The sequence below is a fragment of the Ascaphus truei genome, chromosome 18 (genome assembly GCF_040206685.1).
Source record: "Ascaphus truei isolate aAscTru1 chromosome 18, aAscTru1.hap1, whole genome shotgun sequence".
NCBI lineage: Eukaryota > Metazoa > Chordata > Amphibia > Anura > Ascaphidae > Ascaphus > Ascaphus truei.
The window spans coordinates 23,943,919-23,968,400 of NC_134500.1; the positions used below are offsets into that span (position 1 = coordinate 23,943,919).

The 24,482-nt window shown below is 42.8% G+C and overlaps 1 protein-coding gene across 5 annotated transcripts in view; it reads right to left on the reverse strand.

Annotated features, from left to right (window-relative positions):
• OTUD7A (OTU deubiquitinase 7A) overlaps positions 1-24,482 on the reverse strand; it is a 291,540-nt gene that overhangs the window by 47,817 nt on the left and 219,241 nt on the right. For all 5 annotated transcript variants that reach the window (XM_075575886.1, XM_075575882.1, XM_075575883.1 and 2 more), the window contains 3 exons: positions 23,330-23,442; positions 2,168-2,295; positions 1,118-1,267 (listed from right to left, as the gene is read on the reverse strand). In XM_075575886.1, coding sequence (XP_075432001.1) covers positions 1,118-1,267; positions 2,168-2,295; positions 23,330-23,442 — 391 coding nt within the window. The remainder of the gene's footprint in view (positions 1-1,117; positions 1,268-2,167; positions 2,296-23,329; positions 23,443-24,482) is intronic.

Below are 24,482 nucleotides of genomic sequence, written 5' to 3' on the forward strand. Positions count from 1 at the left end.
TGTTTCAAAATAGCATTGCAAGAAAAGCTGGTACAAAAATCTAAATGCAGATGACATTTGTTCAGTTATACATACAAGGACGACGAAGTATTGTATTACAGGCAGTCCTCGGTTATCCGACACAATGCGTTACTCAAAATGGCGTTGTAAAGCGAAACGTTGTAAAGCGAAAAATGTTATGCAGGCAATAAGATATGCAGCACACACATAAATTATATAGTGTATATACTGTATTATATATATAATATAACATAATAAATAATATATTATATAGTATAATATAATATTATATAGTATATTATTATATATATATACGCTCTTACGACGCTTTGCAACTTCTTTATGTGAATGTGGTTATATATACACACATACACAACGTTGCAAAGCGTCGTAAGAGCGTTGCATAAGCCGTTTTGGTGTTGTAAAAATGAATATAGGTATGCATTGCATAGCGTTGGATAAGCCATTCGTTGTAAAGCGAAGCGTTGTAAAATGAGGACTGCCTGTACATAACAATGATTCACCACATTACAGTGAAAGCTGCAAGTCCCTTACTTACATGTTCCCTTTATTTGTTCCCCACTTAACCTATTCAGGATGGCTCACACTGAACAAACATGGAATGCAGTTGACAACATTATCAGAATGAAAACTGACTGCTGACATGTCATTGTCTCGCTGGTATTGAAACAACACTGTTGAACAACAATATCTGCTGAACCGGGGACAATCACAAGACCAGGTGATCGTTCTCGAAATCGTTCCCCTTCTCCAGGTACACTACTCTGATGTAAAAAAAAGAGGAGTCTTGGTATCCACAAATGAAACGACAAAAACTGGAAGACAGCACTTGTCACCGTTCTGTAGACATAAGTGTGAGTAGAAGCGCTGATCACCATTAAACTAGCAGAACAGTAGTAACAACTTAAAAAAAAAAAAAACAGGAGGTGGATCTACTACACTTCAGTTGAAATTGGATAATATTTTTAATTACAAAAAATAATACGTGTATATATAATGCATGTTGTACACATCAAGAAACAATGAAGTTTTTGGCTTAATAGCTCTTCATCCAGCCTTTGTTTAACTTGGTATCCACAAAAGGTGCTCAGCCTACCTTGTTCTCGTTGTTGATCTTTTTGCTCCATCGACACAAGCGCAGAGAAATGAGCTTGATCATAGGCCAGGACTAGAGGTGAGCAGTGACATCGGTTAGGTGGGACTTCAAGCGGTAAGTAGATCCCGCCAAATGGGATGGGTGCAAACGCTGTAAAGCAGGAAAGGTGTCATCAGAAATACAGAATTCATTTTCTTTCACATTTAGGATGCAACAGGTTACTGGCCATTCTAGTAGTGGAAGGGTTGAACAAAGAGGTTAAAACAGTTTGTGATCTACAGTAGTAGCATTACTGACCCAAACCTTAATATATCCCAACAAGGGAAATATATTTTCTATTCAGCTCTATTACCTTAGATAGGATAATGATCATGGTGCAATGGAGAAAAAATACATGGTTTGACAGATTGGTCCCTGTGGGATCAAAAGATAACACCCTCCAAATACATGCTCTCTATGACTATTTGACTGGCTGAATTCAGCCAGTCAAATAGTCATAGAGCGCATGTATTTGGAGGGTCTTATATTTTGATCCCTAAGGGACCAATCTGTCAAACCATATATCCCAACAAGACCTACACTATATAAATGAAGGACTGGTCTTTTGCAAATGTCACTGTCTCTGAAGCTCATAAATCCAGTTCAAGTTCCATCAGCTGTTTTTTCACCTACCCCTCTCAGTCTGTACGAGTGAGACAAGGATTACATTGCCATTCAGAAGCTTAACTTTGAGGGTACTAAGGGGTTACGGAGTATGGTTCTATACTTACAAGCTCGGTCTTGTTTAAATTTGTTTGTTTTTACATTTTTACAAAAGGTCCCTTTTCTGTTCTTACTCAGAGCATTAACCCTTTTTAATGAGATCCAAAGAGCTCCCTTCTCCCCAAATGTATCTAATTCTAGAGATCTCTTTAAACAGAAACAAACTACTATTTTCTAAACCTTTAGAAACATGTTTGGGGGATTTAATTTTCGCTGGGCAAAAGGCCACAGGCTCTTCCAGCAAAGAAGATGTCAATCAAATATAAAGTTACTTTGATAAGGACTTACCTTCTCCCCCCGAGTCTCGAAGCATTGTATCTGCAACTACAACAATAGGTCGTCTCAATATATGGGCTAAGACAAACACATGGAACTCTTCTAAACTCTCATACACAGGATCTTCTGCATTATCAACTCTAAAAGAAAGAAAAATTTAATTTAGCACAAATGTGAACTATACAGATCAAAACGCTAATTCGCTACGTTATTATTCTTATTTATACAAAAGCTAAATAACATTGGCGTTACCCGTCAGCTTTAAAAGGTACACACTGTAGCATCTTACTCTGTAATCATTAGGGACATACCCAAAATGTAGCGCACTCTACAAATCTAAACTGCTGCCATGCCACGCAATAGGGTTCTCCAGAAAATGACATCCTACAGCTTTAATAGCGACCAAACTTCAATTCCAATAGGCCTTAAAAAAAGTTTTAAGAAGGGGGTCTCCGGAGCTGAACAGCGTTAATTGTAGTCCAGCTCAGATACTTACTTCAAAAGAGGGCGCAGGTGGCAGCCCAGGTGAGGCTATTCAGGGCTATAAATATGGTGGCTTAAATGTCCCAAGTCCAGTGGGTCAATAGGAAGCCGTTACATCATCCCCTTGCGGCTTCCTATAGGCCTGCAGGACATTTAAACTGTGCAGAGATACCAGCATCGCTAGGACTGCTGCTTTACAGCACTGAAATGATTAGGTTTTAGTCTGATAACCTGTGGAACACATTATCATTGGATATGTGACCAGGAATAATATATATTACATTTTAATATATATTAAATATAAAGAAACCTGCTATGGTAAAATATGGGCCATATGACCCACTTAGTCCTACTTTTTCCTGATAGCTCATACTCCAGATCTAACATTTCTTTTCAGTAATTCTGATTGCCATACAGTTGTTTTGGTCATATCCCAAGGTTTCTTTAATTATTGGACTGTACTTGTTACCACTACGTCTGCTGGAGAGCTATTTTATGCATGTCCTATTTCTTCCACATAATACCAGAGTCTACTATTCTCCAGCATGAAAGAATGACCCTTTGTTCAGACATTCTCTACACTCTGCCTTGAGTCGTCATATTCACACTCTCTCCTCCCTTCAAAACTGTACATGTTGTTCTTATACGGTTATAAGTGTTAAACCCTGCACCATCTTTGCTGGTCTTTTTCAGACGATCTCTGCACTGCTTACTGTGTCCTTCTGGACCTATTGCCTCAAGAACGAGACACATTATCAGAGTTAAGGTCACCGTTTTACTAATGGGTTTCAGAGAGGATTAGACATAATATTACAAACATGGATACAAATCCAGCCTCTAAGATTTCAGTACAAGAACGTCGTAGGCCGAGTCCATAGACGGACAGGCCGTGCTGAGGCGTGCGGACGCTCCGCGCTGAGCCCCTGCATCCTCAGTGAGGATGCCTTGAGAGGGGGCTCACGCGAGCGTCCGCAGGCGTGCTGACGAGTTGGAGGTTTCAGCCGAGCGCCAAGCTGTTTTTCAGCGCGCTGTCGGCTGAAAACCTCTAATCACAGCACAGCAGCGTCAACGTCACGGCGCCGTGACGTCGGCGCCGTGACATTGACGTCAGTTCGTCGCGGGCGATTGGCCCAGCGACGTCACTGCCCCACCTCCAACCACCTCCCCCCGGCTCCCTTCCACACGCTGGCTCGCCTGCAAGTCCGTGCAATCGCGCTGACTGAAGCAGGCGAACCTCAGCGTTAGCACGCCTCCGCTCTCCCCACCCCTCTATGGCCCGGGCCTTAGAATGCTAGAAGCAAGAGGTGGGTGTCAGAATTATCTATAGCTCTATAGAAATACAGTAGTTTACTGTGCTGGATGGACTATTTGGTGTGATGTAAAAACAAGATTAACTCTTTAATGTCTAAAAGAAGAATATTTGAACCATTAAATGGGACTGCGAAATTCACTGCTGCAAAGACTACCAACAACGAACGCATAAAGTTGGTCACCTGAAAAGATATGGTGTCATCATGTTAAAGCAACAAAATCCTACACATTTTGTTGTCGATTTTTGGTGGCAGATAAGGAGAGTCAGAAAGATATAGATTCCACACAGAAAGCAAGGGAGGAATGAGAGGCAGAAAGAATTGGGTACATCATAAGGTATTAACGGAAAGTGATGGGAAGGAGAGAGAGCGCGAGACAAAAAGAGTGAACGAGTGAAGAAACGAGAAAAAGAGAACAAAAAGAGAGAGGAAAAGAGAAAGAAAGGATCCGATTGGTTTCTTACAATTCATGGGCAACACCGGCTACCTTCAGCTAGTTGATTATGAAGTGGCAATCCACAATTCACCGCCTGTGACCAGCAAAACACTGCCTTTCTATACATTGCTCACCCATCTGCAAGGGGAGTTATTAGTCCACTTTGGACTGTATAGTCTCTTCTAGATACAAATAAGTGTAGTTAAGAAATACTAACAAAGAATAATACAGAAATATTTAAGTATACAAACATATGCAAGCCGTATAATTCTTGGGTGTCTAACTTTTTTTTTTTAAATGTGAACAAAGCAAGTCTAGAGTCAAACTATAAAAAAACACAAATTTGGGAAGAAAGGAGTGATGTTAGAGAGACAGATTACAGGAGGAAGGAAGGAAGCAGAATAATCCAACTGTCAGTAGTTTTATGTCCAGTTCAAATACATCTTATAGGAATCACTGACATACTGGAGAACCCTAGAGACAGAGGGATTTAAATCCTGTAAATGACTTAATAGCACAGCAGGAGCAGCTGTTTTAGCTACTCAGAGGTAGAGCCCTTTGTTGCTATGCCACACATCACTACACACTGAAGGAACCCATAAATCTGCCCGCTTCAATTCCATTCCCCATCTGCATGAGGTTTGACAGTCTGAGCAATATGGGGAACCTCTGTGAGACACATGGCTGTAACATTTAGTGTCTGTGAGCAAGATTTCTCAGTGAAGAAAAAGCAACAAATATCCAGCGGTCTCTAAAAGCACATAAAAGTGGTCATTGTGTGAGTTGCTGACTATTTCTTTAACCATTGGCTGTACATGCTGCGCTGTGCAGCTAGCCAAAGCTTTACTGAAAATCTATGTTAAGATTGGGTGAGGGGTTCAAAGTAACAAACTCGTTCTGATTTTTATGACCATGTCCAGAAACGTCAAGTCTACTATATAAAATATGATATGATGTTTATTGCGAGAATAGTGAAGTAATTGAAATATATATGTAACCCTCCCTGCCCGGTTCCTAGGGAATCGGATAGTCTATATATTTGGTTTCCTCTGTATTACCATATCAGGGCGCTGGGTGGTGATGGAGAAAGGATGGACGCCAGAAACTTTGTAGTTATGAACAAGATTGAGTTTATTTGCATTGATTTATATTCACAAACATCCCCATTAATTCACGTTACTGCATTCCAGGAGAGGCAGATTCTTAAAACAAGAGAAGTATTTGCTTGAACATACAAGGTAACTCATATCTTCTGGGTCCATGCTTGGGCTACCCCTTTATATCTTTGTTCAATGATACCTTGGGTTCTGTAACTTTCTATGACCATCCTTTTGGTAGCGCTTCAGTGCTGTGATGGCAGAGGGTGTCCCTTTCTATTGGGCCCTACCTTATACTCTTCTGGGGTGCTCACAGAAGGAGGGCTTCCAAAGATAAGTTGCTACCCTTCTAAGAACCCCACAGTTACCATCGTGCCACCTGCGCGGTCGCAAACCCACTGGCGACCCCTGATCACGTGACTGCCGTCGGGTAGGATGTGATGGGGAGTTCCGGACCATGCACAGCCCTTAAAAGGAGTAAAGGGCAACGATGACATACGGTGTACGTCATAAGAGCCCCTGGGGCAGTACTTTTCTTGACGTGCAATGTAAAACAGCAAATCAAAATATCACTTGTGACCACAGAAAGGTGTAAGTGGTTGCTCAGTGGTTACCTGAATCTCCTCAGGGATTGAGGATCCGCGCTGGCTCTTGATGAAGAGTATAAATAATAGAACAGGGTGCCTATCTAGAAGGGTACTTCCCTACTTCCAAAACAATAAAAGGATTACTACAGTACTTTAAACTTATTTACAAGTGAGATCCCCTCCTCAAAACCTCCTGGAATCTGAGGGGAAAAAAAACATCCCTTCCCTCTTTTATAACCTAGGTGGTGTAAAACCCCACCCCAGTTACTGGGCAGAGTAAATATAGACATACTGTATATGTTGCACAAGGATCCCACCATATCATGTAACCCTTCTAGCAGCTTCTGGAAAACCAGTCAGTACCATACACGGACCTTTAAAAGGCTACATTATAGTAACCACTATAGAGTAAATGGGGCCTGTGAAGATTAACCCTACACTGCCTGCAGATTTTTGAACCAACTAGGGAAACATCAGTAACGGTGTTACATACATTATAAAAACGACATAAATAAGTGTCTATATACTGTACCATACCTCCACATACTATAATTAGGTCTTTGAAAAAAATACAAAAGAAGGGCAAATGAAACGATTATGGACACGTCTCCGCTCACAGCAAGTCTGCTCTGAGCAATAGCTGCGGATACAGCTGCATGGGAAGTATGTGAGCAGTAATGCACAAAGAGCCACAGTCAGCGAAACCGTGCACACGTTTCTTACAAAGGCCCGGAAGCATCCAAAGAGATTCTGATAAAAGGGAAGCCGGGGGCAGTCTTTTCACGGTAGCCTATTCATCATATAAAACGCCGTTAATACAGTACTCCCCCCTACGGCTGTGTATATTCTATTGTAACACAGAAACTAAAACAAAAGAGACCACTATTGACTGATGCATTTTTTAGAACATTTAATCAAAAGCATTTCAAAGAACATTTTGCATCATAATGAATAAAAATCGTCATAATGGATATTGCTTGGCTAATTGATTGTAAAAAAAAATATCTATATTTTGTTTCATAGCACATAGGTAACTATTTGATGGTAACCAAATTCACTCGGTTAATAACGTCTGGTTATATCTAAGATTAAGTCAACTGCTCATGTTGGCGGCTTTTATTGGTGGTAAACACTCTGCGGCCTTACCCAATATTACATATGACTATTGCGTTACAGCCTACTTACATCCCTCCCAAGACCAAAGTGTAGTAATGGCAGTGACATGGCTAACTCTGCGCCGGGAAGGTACGGTGCACCTTGTACGGTGGACCTTCCGAGTAATATGATCAACGATAACTAGCGTTGTGATTACTTGACCACAATCTGTCCCAGACATCTTTAACGGAAAAGGAGGTTCTCCTCCACTTCTGTTTCCATTAATAATCTTAGCTCTCTGCAAAGGAAACAGATAGGAAAAAGCAGGCACCAGCAAAGCAGGAAAAAAAAAAAAACATCCAAAGAGCGTGTACCCATTAAAAAAAATGATTTAATGGATTGCAGCAAGGGTTACAACAACATTATGGGGTACAGGCCCCCCCCCACCAACGCGTTTCTAGCGTAAGCTCTTTTTCAAGGTGACTTTACAGTACTCACATGCTCGAAACGCGTTGGTGGGGGGGGCCCTGTACCCCATAATGTTGTTGTAACCCTTGCTGCAATCCATTAAATCATTTTTTTTAATGGGCACACGCTCTTTGGATGTTTTTTTTTTCCTGCTTTGCTGGTGCCTGCTTTTTCCTCTCTGTTTCCTTTGCTAGCATGCTGAAAAATCGGAAGCACACCCCCTGCTGTGGATAAAAGTCTGGACAATCTGGATCACACATCTCATCAAGAGTGAGTTATTTCATTCAATTTTGTCTCCATACCGATATATTATGCTGGGTCACCCTTACTACAGTGCCTGTGGGGACCCTAGTGCACTAGTCGGTTTATCTTGGAGCTGTGAGTGTTATAAATGCCTGGGATTTAAATCATGTCCAACCACTGGGGAGTATACATGTGCAGGATTCTACAATCAAGTTTATTTTGAACCTATGGGTTGTCTATTGGAGCACCACACACCTACTACATTTTTAGCTCTCTGCAAGCCAAGGTTGTGATCTCTCCCTAGAAACGAGCACAAAAACATAAATGACGTTAAGGCCCCCATGGTGCCACTCAAACCAACGAGTGTTACCAGATGTCAGGTTTTCGTGCAGGCACTGAGGATTGAACGAGAAAGGTAGAGGAGTGCCGCAAATCTGAAGCAACTGTGTGCCTGACGTGATGTAGTCTGCATACAAATTGGAGTCCCCTGTGTATCGCTGCATACAGCCCTTCCTGCCTGGGCCCTCCTGTTATCAGGCCATTGTCGTCCACTCTAAGTCGGGCCCTCCCTAAAACCGGGTCCATCCAGGCCTCTTTAAAACTGGGCCCCCCTTGCTTCAAAAAGGGGCACCCAGCAACTTTTGTCGGAAGCAGTGGACAGGGCCCCCTTGTTCACATTTCTCTTTCCTAATGCCACATGTATCCCCCCCTTTATTTCCCTTTCTTTCTTTGCTCTTCCTAGTCACACTTACTCTCCCTTTCTCACCCTGTCCTTACCCGTTCCTTCCTTTTCCTACCTCTGCCTTAACTACTTATGCTCCTCTCTTTATTTGTACCCACTGTGTAATGACCTCTGTGTTCCTGTCCCTAAGATACTTGTGACATACAGATGTTGTCAGCACCGGGTAAGCTGCGAAAATGTGTCCGCGGCTGCCCCAGCGCTGGATGATTATCGCTGTGGAGGGTCCCATCCGGAAGCATTGATCCCCCCCCCCCCCGCACCACTGTTGCAGCAGCCAGCTGGTACCATCTCCGAAACCCCACCTTTTTGCTTTTTGAGCTGCGGCTCCGGAGACGGTGAGTCCTGCTACATCTGAACTTTCTTTCCCCTACCAGACAAAACCGAGCTAGGCAGAGAAGGGCTTGAAAGAACCAATAAAACACAAAAAGATTGCAAACTAAAAGTTGAATACGCTTCAAGATCCACAAGTGCAGACAGAAAAGGCAATGGAGAGAAACAGGTTGTACAAGGATCGCGGGAATTAGTGTGTATGTTGAGAGCAGCAGACTGTCCCACGATTATACAAATGGAGGAGGGCACTGGGGTGGATGAACCTTTACAGGTCAAATGATTGATCCTTATTATGTGAAACAGTGGCAGCAAATACAACGTAGTAACCGATGCCGCCCAATTGTAACCCATAGTGTCCTCTTTTTGGGATCTTAAAATATGGTAATTGTAGCCCTGTCATGGGGCATCTAAAGGGCCAAGGGGTAACATTTGGGCGATTGAGGTCTTTAAAAAAAAAAAAAAAAAAATAATAATGAAATTGATACTTGTAAATATAATGAAATTATTTTTGCAGTTAGTTTGCAAACATGAGGGGTTTGACTTCCTCTGGCTGCTCCCTCTTGTCTGATGTCACATGAGTTTGCACAGCCAGAGCGCCCCTTCTTCCCAGGGTAAGGTAGGATCAAGAGAAAGAGAACATTGGTTTGACAAGAAACTCCCCCATTCTGAGTCTATAACAAATCCAATTTGGAATTCATTTCTAGACAAACAAAATAACACACCTTTGCTTTTAGCACAGGGGCCGTCGTTTAAGGACAACCCGATAGTTAAAGGTCAGCCCAGAGGGAGATCGCGTGAAGCCCCACCCACTACTGATTGCGCCACTGGGGGCCGATCGCAACCCCAAGAGATCACGTGGTCATGTAGTCTTCCGGCATGGAAAGGGTTAAAATGGCGCCCCCCCCCCCCCCCAATAAACAGCTGATGATCCACACTGCCAGCCTCGCTATTCTCTCCTGGCTCCCGCAACGTACAAATAATGAAACGGCTATAATATGGAATTAGTGGCTTTTACGGGAAGTTGATGAGGCCCTGAGGCAGCCATAGCACAAAATGAACATGGTACACCTGAAATATAAATATACTCACTACTCACAAAAGTATATTCATTTTCAGATAATGGGAATACTGTACTATTTAAAGCAGTGGTCCCCAACCTTTTTTTTACACTATGTAACTCCTTACAAGAAAATATTTGTTCTGTGAACCCCTAATTAATGAATAACTAATTGCCTACTCATCAGACTATTGGTAACAAAAGTGTGTGACCGCTCCCAGGCAGTATAGTGTCCTGAGTGTGTGGGAAGAACACACACTTAAGACCCTAAACTGCACCTCAGTGTGTGCAGACAGCATGGGGGTATAGCGGTCGGTTACTGCAGGAGCTTCAAAAGGTCACACCCCACAATGCCTTGCTGCTGTGGATGCAAAGCATTTTGGGGAGCGGCTTTGGAAGCTTCTGCTGTGACAGCTATAACACACACGCTAAGGAACAGTTTGGGGCGCAGTTCCCACACGGTCTCTGGAACCCACTATACTGCCAGGGATCCGCCATTTTTTAGTGGAGCAAACACCTTTGAGACACATCACGATCCCCTACTGGATCCCAAACCCCCTGCTGGGAAATACCGATTTAAATAATTCAGAAGGTATCCTCCTGGTTCAGATAAATAAGAAGTACATCTTTAAAATTATAATTTTAAGTGGAGACTACAAGACTGCACTTCCATTTTAAAAGCTATCAATTATAGTGTCAATTATGAAATGATCATTAGAAACGCTGAAGGGGTTACACACCCAAGTGCTTTCACTTTATTGGAACCCCTTTATATGTGGTTAATTAGGACTGCAACTCTTAGCAGTTAATGAGGTTTATATCTCACTAATTCTTGTGCAAATGGGGGTCAAAAATAAATAATCTCATGGGATAGACAAGGATATTTTTTTCAAGTGGTACAATATGTGCTCAAGAATTGCACCAGTTTTGCCTTAATACATAATGGATCATATATACTAAGCAGTCTTCTGCCATAGGTCCCCTTCCCGGTGCACTGAAAGGCACCTCTTCAGTTATAGCCTCTTCACATGAATGGGCTGCAAGGTGTTTTCCAGTGCCAGGTGTCTTATGGCAGAAGGCTGCTTAGTAAATATGGGCCAATATCTAGATCCCAGCTTCCCCTGTTTTTTCAGTGTCCACCACAAGTGTCTTTCCCCTTGCACACAATATCCCTCATATAACAGAATGCCCCTGAGGAAGTGATTACATCACGAAACGCGTAGGGTGGTCCTGGGAGCTTGTGACGAGTCTGCTACGAATCTGCTGTGTACTGAGTGCTGTGTGCCGGGTGCTGCATTAGCAAACACTGCGGGAAGGACTTCCACGTATGCGCGCGCAACCCGCGATACATGCGGAGCTAGCGTTGGGATCCTTAGAGCAGAGACAGCGTTTGAGGCAGTTCAGAGCGACACAGACAGACGGAGGTGATGCCGGTAAAGTGTAACTGGCGTCGGTGGTTACACGTGGGGAGGAGAGTCCCCGCAACCCGGTCCCGTGGTCGGCAGATCTGGAGAAAGACACACATTATTGTGCCTGACTTATGCCTGCTTGTCGTGAGTAGGGTTCCAATTTTTCTCCACCGGAGCAGTATTCATTTGTTCTTACTCCTTGCACATGCTTTATTTTATGGTGTATGCATATTAATGTATTCATTTAATTAAATTAGTCTTGTCCAGTTCATAGGTGTTTTGTTGATTGTCCCTTATTGTGTTTTTTTTTTGTCTAAGTGTGTCTCGTGTTATTTGTATGTTTGTCCCATCTACAGTTAATCTGGTATACGCTATGATTGGTTGTTCTCTCTTTTTTCTTTCACATATTGTGATGTCACCTGCGAGATACGTCTGACAGACTACAGGTTTCCAAGATTGAACGTTATATCTGGTCAGATAATTATCTGTATTATATTCACGTATATTTAGGCGCCAGATTATTTGTTTGTATTTGTCTATTTTGATCTGATTGGTCATTTTTAATTCCAGGCAGCCTTCCTTATAGTTAAAAGAAGCCATACACTTCTGTAACCACATCAGGGAGAAGCGTATTCAGGCTGATCAGATGTACACGTTTTAGATTTTATCTTATGTCTTGATTAAAAAAAAAAACCCCAACCGGAGGTTAATTATTGCTTTGCTTTGTCCTTAGTTTGTATAGTACTTATGAAGCCATGAGTAGTCAAAACCGATACACATTAGCAGCTAATATGCTTAAATTTGGTAGACTCGGGGGGGGGGAGGGGGGGGGGGGAAACAAACGTGTATTTTTAACAGTTTGCAAATAAGTATTACTGTTACTTTAAGAGCCCCAATACAATCTCATATTTTTGGGATTTTAACCTCGTCAGTTTTCCATTGCCATGTGCTGCGGTGTTCTACAGCCTTCAATGTACCAGTAAACAGTGTCAGTTTTACATGACAACCAAACGGAGGGTTCACTGGAAATGGGAAGCCTGGGGCAACCATCCGTTAAAAGCAGCCCCGGAGACCACCAGCCAACATGATTCAGCCTATGAGTCAACTTACATCATTGCCATTTAGAACCCAATTTAAACAAGAAATGTATCAGAAAGCATAAAACAACCCACTCAGTGGATGCATTTGACGTGCTTGGCAATCAGTAGGTGCATGCAGGGCCATAACTCCCTTGCCATGACAGACTTCAGAGTTTCTAAATGTGGACCAGCTGCTTTACACGTATTTTCAGGCACATTACTCTGACAGGAAAGATCTAAACAAGAGCTCCCATGCCCCTGAGATCAGCAACCATTGCAATGTCATTGTAGAAATAACAACAACATTGTTACTTCTGACAAGATTCCACCCCAGGTGTGGCTGCATGAATACCTCAAGTATGAGAGAGCTTTGGATTTAAAGTCTGTCTATAAACCTACAGCATGTGATCCTTTTCTCACAGCTTTCTATCTGAAAATGCATTACAAAAATTCTGTAGCCATAATAATCTCAGTGGCGCCTAGATATAACACAACTTGCATTTTAACTTCCATTGCGATCTTACTGTACCTTTAAATTCAATATGAACTACAAAGTACAAACCTACACCAACACACTCCTCCACCCCTGCCTATACCATGCATTTAAGCCCTCGCAAAACCTCTTGCTCAAGACGGTCTCCTCTTGCCTCACATGTCTTTATTGCTCTCTTAAGCCCTTCGTTAATTGCCAACTCCTACCTTTTGAATTATTTTCCCCCAAGTATCAGTGAAGCATCTTTTCTCTCCACGCTCAAGTCCCATTTGGAAATCCATCACCTTAATGAAGCATTACTGTAGCTATGATTTCTTACTACTGTACTGTATGTTGTCCTTTCTAAATGCACGTACGCAGGTAGCCATGCAGTGCAAACCAATGGATTTTCACCTCCTCCTTCCTACCTTCTTTGTAAGTTCCCCATCATACGTCAGCTGAGCTTATACAGACAAGATTTTTTTAAATATAATATATAATTTTTTTTAAAGTCAAGTCTATACTGTATTACAATCCATGTATTCTGATATGTCGTATAATATTTTGCAATGTATTGCTATATTAATACAAGTACAGTATACAGGCATACCCCGGTTTAAGGACACTCACTTTAAGTACACTCGCGAGTAAGTACATCTCGCTCAATAGGCAAACGGCAGCTCACGCATGCACCAGTCAGCACGTCCTGAACAGCAATACTGTCTCCCTACCTGTACCGAAGCTGTGCGCAAGCGGGGAGACTATAGAGCCTGTTACAAATGCGTTATTTACATCAGTTATGCACGTATATGACGATTACAGTACAGTACATGCATCAATAAGTGGGGAAAAGGGAGTGCTTCACTTTAAGTACATTTTCGCTTTACATACATGCTCCTGTCCCATTGCGTACGTTAATGCGGGGTATGCCTGTACATACATTTACTTCCAAGATGCTTAGGGCAAAGGGTTAACTCCCTATAAAGAAAGAAAAAGACTTCCAAGGCTTTCAGATCATTACTCTTTCTGATCTTTTTACACCTGTTTGCTATGGTGGTTGAATTCTGCACAGATCTGCTCATTCACCTCATCTGTGGACATTTTCAGCTTGCGCAAACTAGTTAAACCACATAGACCACAAAGAAGAATTCAGATTAAAAAAAGTACATACATAGAACATGTTTTAATGATTTTAAGCCTTCACAAGGTGCCATGGGGTGCCAATGTTTCGGTCCAGAGGGACTTTCCTCTGGGCAAGAGAAAAAAAATGGGGAAGAGGACCCAGCTTCAATGTCACTAGAAAAGGCTCGGCAGAACGCAGAGGGAAACTGTGCCTGTGATGGGACGCTGTAATGTCACCTAACATGGCATAGCTCGGTTCCCGTAAGAAATACAAATGTGGTCAGAATATTGCAGGTACAAATGTAGCGTCATTTACTTTTGGTGGGGGCCTCGTGGAGTACGTTCTGATCTCCCGATGTTTTGTTGGCTGCTCGCAGTCTAACGACTAAGGCTGCACTTATAGTGCCGGCGACGGTGACGTCAGGCTACGGTTGCTGGAAAAATCCAATTGAGATTACTTCCAGTGATCGTTGCCAGCACTATAAGCACAGCCTAAGGCAGCGACGTGCGACAGAGGTCAAGGAGGCGTACACGCATGTCGCCTGAGCGTTCTGTGTCATTAGCTGCGCGCGACGGAGAGGCATGGCCATGACGTTACCAGGCTGAACAAATGAGGTTCACCCTCGTTGGGTTAAATTGGTCACGTGACGCGACCGTCGCGCGCAGTATGGCCGGACTGCTTGACATATTGTTTATGTTTGTGCTGCGTGCGCTGCAGCGTGCATTATGGCCGCAAAAATAGAAACCTGTCCTGCGCTTCAGCCACACAGCTACTGCACCGAGGGTGTCAATCCGTCATGTACCTGGGCATGAGGGATCAAATGAATGACCCTAGAGTGACCGGAGTGTTTAGAGAGGTAAATAAAGTTGGAAACTCTTACCTTTATTCTCCACTCCGGTCTGGGTCTTGCTCTCTTCTTTCCTCCAGCGTCCGCGTGCTGCCTTCAATGCGTGCAGATAGGTTGTGTTTGGTAGAGGCGCTACTGCGCATGACAGAACTTCACAAGGTCCCGGATGATGCAAAAAACTTTATTGGCACAAAATCATCCTGGGGCTACACCACAATCTCCTCCTCTACGCGTTTCACCCTTAGGAATAGGGCTTCGTCCAAGACGCCAATAAAGTTTTTTACATCATCCGGGACCTTGTGAAGTTCTGTCATGCGCAGTAGCGCCTCTACCAAACACAACCTATCTGCATTATGGCCGCAGCCTAAGGTCATTAGATAGAGAGACGTATACATTTCCTCTTGTATTTAGACAACTGCACTGCACCTGTTACTACTGCACTGTACTTTACTGTAGCATTCAGAGTATTATAGGCGAAGATATTCAGTGCGCCACCTGCCGGCCATGAACTGAACTACAACATAAATAACGGCATAAGTAATTATTCCGGCTGATCATAGCTGAGTAACAAACGACGTGCGGCTCGGTCACGCGGGAGGTGCGAACAACAAAGTGTTCATGCCGCACTTCATTGCACCCCTGCCGAAAGCAAATGACGCTACATCTGTGTGCTTGTTAAGGCAGATCATTCTACTAAATATAAAACTGACCATGTCCTTTCTTCACCAAAACCTGGCTGATATAAATGCACAAATTGCGGTCGGTAACTCCATATCGCTTTGAGTTTTTCTTGCTTTTGGAGCCATCGTTTTGGTTTATTATGGTCTGTTAAATTGTGCTTAATTGACCACACTGCCAAAGAGCTCAAGCCTCTTTAGGCTCTGTATGCACCCTACTTTTATGTATATTTGTTACGATGAGAGAAAGGTCACGCAATCCCCAAAATGAATCGTTGACTCAGACCTATTTAGCCTCAGCAGGCCTACTGAAATTATCCCCTAAAAACAAATCAGTACTAAATCAGCCATTTACCCTAGAAGAAATACATCAGGTTATGAAAACCTGAAAAGCACAAAGGCCCCTGGGCCTGAGGGGTTTTCTAACATTTATTACAAAAAATTCTCACAAATTCTCTCGCCATACTTACTAAAATTGTTAAACTCAGTCCTTGAAAAAGCCTCATTCCCATCATCCATGCTTCAGGCACCAATAACACTTATTCACAAGGAGGGTTAGGATTCGGTATATTGTGAAAGTTATTGCCCAATCTCACGAATACATTCTCATATGAAAAATCTTAGCCAACAGACTGAGTAGGGTCCTCTCCGCTATTGATCATAACGCAGGCCCTCCCTTTTTAACTCTGTCCCATACCCCTGAGAATACCCATTTCAAATTCCAAAAAGGACTATCTGTCGCCCATATAAATATCCAGAGCCTATTGCCCAAACTGGATGAACTAAGGGCATGGTGCCTTATACATAAACCCAAAGTCATGATTCTCACAGATACATGGTTAACTCCTAAAACCCTTGATTCAAATATTGCCATTCAGGGATACTCCATTTCTAGGAAAGATAGGTCAAAGAGAGGACGGGGGGGGGGAGCGGGGTTGTTATTTTATATTGAAGACACCTTACAATTTACACTGTTAATTTCCCCCCCAAGCCCACCCTCTCTTGAAATCCTAGTTGGCAAAATTTGACCTCCCTCCCCCCCGTTCTTATTGCTGGCATATTATTTGCCAGCCTGTTCTTATTGCTGGCATCTACCACCCCCCTATAACCCCACTACAAACCCTGACTGATATCATCCAGTTTCTTGGCTCAACGTCTGAATGAGAAGAGTGGTTCTTGGGGATTACTACAATTGGCTTGACCCTAAAAACAACAAAATCCAGATACTGTACAACTCAAGTCCCAACCTAACCCAACTAATTTCCCAACCCACACAGGCAAACCTGAAATCTTTCAACCATTCCTTGCTAGATTGGATTCTCTCCTCTAGACCAAGCAGAAACCAACCCTCTGGTATCCTACCTGAAATTTTATGTGACCATGCAATAGTGTACTGTGTAAGGAATATCAGACCATCCCAATCAAGCCCTAAAGTTCGACTCACTAGAACATTTAGAAACGTCAACCCACAACAGTTTTTGGCTGAACTTATCAACTTAATACCTGACCCCGATTCGACGCTGAATCATTTCCAATCAGTTCCTAAAACTCTGTGATACCCATGCTCCACTACGCAGAATAAGAGTACGGGGGCCCACCTTCCATGGGTTACAACCAACCTTATACTGCTCTACCACTCAAGGGAGTGCTTTGTGGAAAATTTACAAAGTAACTGTGTGACGATAGCCTACACAGGTTGTAATTTACACCAAATAACTGGGTTTGAACTGAACGAGGCTTAGATATAATAAAGTAGATTTATTCCTTTGGATAGGTGAACACACGATATAATACAGTAACAGACAAGAAGTACACTTACTTTGGGGATGGGGGATGAGAAGTATGTTGCATAGCAATTCTCTCGCAATCAGGTAACAATTCAGATGATATCAGAAGACAAAGGATAAAGGGTGGACAACAGTTTATAAACCTTTTGTAACCCTATCCTTAACATTGAGTACAGGTGATTGGTCTTCAATTACCTCTAGCCACTCATTAACGTGAGAACACATTTTGATACATGCCCCCCAGCTTGTTGGCACAGGCGCATTAGAACTCTGGGGTCTCATTTCTGTAGCCCCTCATCTGCATCAGGAATGCCAGCAAGTCTACCAAACGGAATTCATGGCAGGATATTCTTTGTTGTGAGGTGTGAAATGGGACACTTAAAGACTGCTCTGGTTTGAGCCGTCTCCGCCCCCAGGTAAACAGTGAGGGTGACAAAATCCTTTGGACAATACTTAAGTCTTAGACATTGGGTTGCCATTCTGGCCATATGCTACCCTGGTATGCAAAGAAATTTCCTCTGGGTTTTATCCATACTTCGGAACACAGCATTAAAGATAAAACACAAACATATTAAAATATCCGGTTCCGTTGGGTTCAGCGGGTCCACACTCCCCAGTTCTCAATGCCGGAACTGGGACACCCTAGGGTCCAATTTGCGACTTGCTACGACCTCCGGAACTGGAGTTACACAAATACACTTTAAACCGTTTCTCATTTTAATACAAAAATCTCCGCTGTAAATTAAATCACGGTTTTTCACTAAATCCCCATTGAAAACAACGGGCTTCGCCGCCATAGACTTTCAATGGCAAACCGCCGCCGTTGGCGGCTATGGGAATCCGCCGCCGTAGACTTTCAACGGGGCTGCGCCGCCGTTGAAGTCAATGGGGGTTTTCCGCCATAGCCGGTCAATGGAGATTGGCCGCCATTGGAGTCTATAGGAAAAGTCCTGAACTTTCAAGGGGGTCCATACTCCGTCGGGTTGGTCCAAGAGGGTCAAGGATGGTTCTGCAGCGATGCCGGAGCAGTGACTACAGGTACCCCAAACCCTGATCCTCTGGACCCTCCGGAACCGGAGCTATGGATTCCTAAATTCCAGCTTTTTACACTTAGCCGTTTTCTCGAGCTGTTTCTGCCGCCGCCATTGAAACCTATGGGGCGACCCGCTCTTCTCGGTTCGACCCTTATCGGGGGTCCAGGATTCGGGGACCCGATTGTGGTCGAGTGGGGGGAGGTCTAGGAACTAGGGGCAAAAAGAATTTTATTTCTATGTGCTCTAGAACTGTTTATTCCCACGCCACTTGTCGTTGAACTTGACTGCTAAGTGATCAAAGCTCTCTTATTGAAAATGTATCCGCTTTGCGGTTTTGCGGTTTGGACGGCAGCCAACTCGTTCCTGGAAAGCTCCTTCGAGGATTCTCCATTGAAGTCAATGGGCCCATTGACTTACAATGGGGAACCGCCGCTCCTCCTCTCGGACGCCATCTGCTGGTCTTCACAGGAAACAGGACCCAAACAGCATGATTCGCCATTGAAACACATGGAGCCCCAATGGCGGTCTATGGGACCCTGCAAAATGGTGCCTGAAAAGGCGGGAAAATTACACAAAGGGCTATAATCATTAAAGAACTATTAACCCTTGTACTCCCGGATGGATTCTAGTGTGTGTGTGATGCAGACATTGATTAAACCAGATATTACAATTAAACATGGGAACAAGGGAATACACATTTTCATGTCATAACAAGGGTTAAATCACATTTCTGGACCTCAGCCCAGTTAATCCCTTGTCTGGCTGGTGAGGTCAGGGGATGGCCAAATGGGGTGCAACCCCTTTAATCCCGGGCCACCCCCTTTCTCCCTCTACAAACTGGCACTACCATGGATCTTAATAACTACAGATGCCTGCAAAATATGTGCACAAGACATGCAAGACACGCAAAAGCCCAATATTACTCAGACAATCTTCACCAGACTTAATCAAATACAGAAAACTTCTGGAAAGTCATTAGCAGTATATTCAAGCCTTCTAGCCATCAACAACCATGTAATATCATTAAGGCTGATATTACTCTGACAAGGCCCACTGACAATGCAAATGCATTCAATGAATACTTTGTGGGGTTTGCTGCTAACTTATTAGCGAAACGCAACCCGAACTACAAACAGGAAGCTCAATCTGGGAGTACTCCTACTGCCCCACCCTCTCCCAACACTGCCCAATTTTCAATTTGTCCCTGTATCTGAAGAGGTGATTAGACAAGCTCTCCTCAAATTAAAACGGAGCAGCCAATGTGGACCTGACCTACTGAAATCAAAGTTCCTACGATTTGGTGCCCCAGCCACTGCTAAACCCATTTGCTTACCTATTCAGCTATTTTGTCTGCAGGTCATATCCCTAAGATCTGGAAAACTGCCAGAGTTGTCCCAATCTTCAAAAGTAGGGACAAAAACACTGTCTCAAACTACAGGCCAATCTCTCTTCTCCAATACTATCCAAAGTCATGGAAAAATGTGTTCACTCCCAATTAAGCGATTACTATACCAAGACACATTTCCCTAGCCAATTCCAACCTGGCTTTCGCCCCAAACACTCCACATTAACCACCCACCTAAGTTTGCAATGAGAACCAGTGTGGAATGGAACTGGGACAACTCACTGGTGCAGTATTCCTAGATTTTGCAAAGGCTTTTGATACTGTTGATCATGTTATCTTGCTAAACAAACTTCAGTGATCTGGAATAGGGAAACATTTTTTTTTTAATTCCTACCCATCAGGCAGATCCCTACATGTGCCTGTCTAGGGCACCAACTCCAACCCCTTGGATATCACCTGCGGTGTCCCGCAAGGCTCTGTTCTGGGGCCCCTACTCTTCTCTGTCTTCATCAATGATCTAGCTACAGCTTGTAAGGGAGCTTCAATACACATGTACGCGGATGACACAATTCTATATGAACGCAGCACTCGCCTCTCTGACCTTGAGCACGTACTTGAGCACGTACTTCAATCTGAGTTTGAGACTTGAAAATTGGATTTCCCAAAACAAATTGTGTTTAAACACTGACAAGACTGTAACAATGGTATTTGGGAACAAGGCTAATTTTCTAAAGCTTCCAATGACAGAGCTCCAGATAAGAACCAGTTCTACAGGGGGCAAAAAATTTAAAACAAGTAGTGAGAACTGCATCTTCATTAAAATGTAGCTATTGTAATATGGTGGAAGTAAAAACTGAACTATATTATGTGGAATTATGTTTCACTGTTCTCTTTATTTCATGAGCAGAGTTACTACAGTGATGTTGATACACCGTGCAGATTAATTTACAAGCAACTGGGTTTTCCGGCAGTTGCACAAATGCAATTTATAAATATCTGCTCAAGAAAATAGCAGGGAAATTAATTTAACCCTTCCATCCATCAGGTGTTCTTTCAAAGCCAGGCTGTTTGATATTTTCTGTCCCCTCTGGCTGTGTAGGGATCAAGGATCATCTCAATTGCTTTCAGAACAATAGAACAATTTTGCAAAGTATGAAGCTGGCCATTAATTATAAACACTTGCATCTGATAATAATGAGGTCATGCCAATGTGTGTCCTGTCAGGTCCTTAACAGTATCACTGCCAGATGGGGCTGCAACACACAATGCACATTGTACATTGTAATGTACACGAAAATAGGGGGTGTTCCCAGCACTCAATGAATGAAAAGAAATAGATTCAACACCGGGATATGCCCAAAAAACGTATATATTGCATTGTAACAAATCTATGAAGTATATACAGACACGGACACTATATAATACTAAATCTAGGGGTGATGGGAGGGAGACAAAATGGGGAGAAAGAAGGGGAAACAAGGGGGAAATCAATCAAATGAAAAGCAATGCCACAAATGGCAGAACTGGACACGCTGATGTGGTAGAATAAGGGGGGCAACATTTCGGGGCTAAATTCCCCTTCCCACAGACCCTCAAAAAAAAGGGGGGACCTGTGATACGTCCCGACAAACCTAGCCACATTAGTCTCCCTCCGTTAAAACAAATTTGGTGAAAAAACTACACCAATATATAGGGTCAAGTTGTACTTTACAAAGCCAGGAAATACCTAACAAACAATTTCTATTCAACTATATAAACATTGACAACTGCAAAGTAGATTGGTGCTCTATCAGAGCACAATAATTCATCTAAGCTAATAAACATGTACAATGCAGGCCTCTCTGATAGTAAAAGGATTGAATAAGTAATTCCCCATGAACATCAACAGACATGGTCTTTGTTGGTCTTGACATGGCTAGAAGGATGATGCAGCACCAGCCAACTGATAACGAGAATGTTATGCATCATAGTAAAGTCCTCACTGATTGGCTCACGGGCTCCTCTACCCTCCACTAACATCAGGAGAACAGGAGAGAATAAACGCAGAAACCCAAGCAAGCCACTGCAGTCGTCTTCTATGACAAGGGCTCTCAAACGTTCATGGACCACTTTAATGTTGTTAAGCATTTAGAGCATGGGGTGGCTAACTCTAGTCCTCAAGATCCACCAACAGCCCAGTTATTAAGAATATCCCTGCTTCAGTACAGGTGCAACGGCGGCTCAGTCACTCTCACTGAACCACTAATTACCAGCAGTCCAGGGACCAGTTTCAAAACAACTGCTCTACAAAACCCTTTGATCACAAGTGTAAACATAATATAAATACAAATATAAAATTAAAAAAACATGTAAAGAAAACTTCTGCTTTAATCCCTCTGCTGCCAAATGGGCTTTTTGACCGTAACAAGTTACTGCGATTAGTACAGTATCCTAGTAGAAATTGCCCCTTTGACTCGAAGTTAATCAATGCCAATGGGTTATTACCGTATGTGGCAGATCATCCTAGCGTGCCAACAAAATAATCCCAGAAATAGTGTAATTGGCTTCCTTAGAAAGTTTCAAACCACCATTTAAGCAAAAATTTAACTTATTTGTGACCAGTGGAAAATGAAATGTTTTATTTCCTTTGGATATAGAACTAGTTCATGTTTACCAGTACTTATGTGTATCTGGTAATGATGGCTTTATAATGTTTTACATGTATTTTCTCTTGATCTTTGTATGTAGATTGGTGTGGGTTTCTAACAATCATCACTTGTGTTTTGGATGGCAGCTACAATTAACCTGTTAAACAGGGCACGGCCAGTGGTGGTAAAAGGGAATGCCCAGTTAGAGGGCTCCTATTTTCAATTTTCTTCCATGGAAACCCCATCAATTCACAAAGGAAACCACCCTGCTAACATGTCTACAAAAACAACGTTGGGTATTAAAACTGTGGTCAACGTTATTATTCTACTTCCTGTACCGGTACAAAAAACTGATGTATTGAGGGTTACATCTGGCGAGAGGTTCAACTGTGTCGGTCGTCTGTCCGTTCCAGTGTGGGAAACCCATGTCATAGCTACATGAAGTGTGTTAAAGAACTACTCTGATGTACGCACAATACTTACCCTTTTATTGACCAACATATATATATTACAAACTTTACTTCACCATGAGTGTCGTGCGCTGTTGTTTTCCTTCATTTTCTTATACAGTAGGTGTTGCTCATCTGCATATAGGTGATATTTAAATTCAAGGGAGGTAATGACGTCCCCAAGTAAAATTTGACAGAGGAGAAGACCTAGAACAAAGCCCTGAGGTGCATCGGTCTTGTAGATGAGAAATCCAAATGCATGTAATCTTCTTCATGGTACAATCACTATTACCGCTGCCACAAGTTTCATTGTGCAATTTGCTGCGGCTCCATTCAGACAAATGGAGCCACAAGTTACAACATTGCGGGGTTGTCAACCATGCCACACAACGCCATAACTGATGCAATAACGTCTGCTACGTGCCTATGAATTCAAGGGTAATGCAACTTGAAGAATCAAATAAACTCTAAACTTACCCACCACCAGAGCCTCCGTTCTTGCTCAAGTGTGTACGGGGTTCACTGGATGCCAACTTCAGCAGCTCGTTCCACTCCCGTTCCCATTCATCTTCTGTATAAACCAATCCGGACTATGGGGAAAAACATTCACACGTTCAGAAACAAGACGTAGGAAACAGGCTGCAGAGGTCACTAATCAATCTTCAAAATAATGTACATACAACGTTCAGGCACAATGTCTACTTTGGTTACTTTGTCTTTTTCATTTTTCTTTAAATACATATTTTGATAGGAGAATAATCAAAATGACCAGGATGTTCAACCCAATAAAAAAAAGTTAGCTATAACTTTATGGGAAGTACTACTTTGAAATTGAAACAATATTTTTCTGTTTGATAAATCTGCTGTTCTTTATTTATTCTTATACTACAACAGACACATTTCTTGCCAGTGCAGCACTTTCTGCCCCGCACCATGCATAGAGTGGCACAAACGTTACAGTTGCTAATCACATACAGAATTGCAGCAGTTTTCTATTTTAAACAAAAAAGCCAAAGCAATTGAGGTGCTCACAAGGCAATATATAGATAAGGATTACCAAGATGTACCTGTGCGTAGAACAAAGGCCATACTTACAAAATAGTGCCACAGATGTAGCAGGACATAGCGGCTCCACGGACCATCGCTGCAAGGGGACCATGCTTCCTGATCCGACCCCCACAGCGATAACCCTCCGGGGCCGGGGTAGCCACGGTTGTTGTCCCGCAGCTTGCCTCGCTGCCGGAGACACCAAATCCTGCTACATCTGTATGCAATAACACCTGACGCCAGAAGAAACCACACAGCCCATTCAAGTAAATGGGCCATAAGGTGTTTTATGACATTGGAAGGTGTCTTATGGAAAAGTACAGCTTAGTACAGTATATATGTGTCTGTAAATAAAAATACCACTTGAGGTGCATTTGCAACTCTGTCTTTCCCCATTATCTCATAGAAAACTGTGCTTAGACTGCAGCCAGAGATTCTGGGTCAAAATCCACATGATAAAATAGTTATAGATGACGAGCGCACACACAGGTTACATACAGAAATGAAGAAGGTTCGCTTGTGGACTTACAAACTGGTATGTTTGTGTATTAAATATTTATCTGTTCCTCCATTTAAGCTGTAT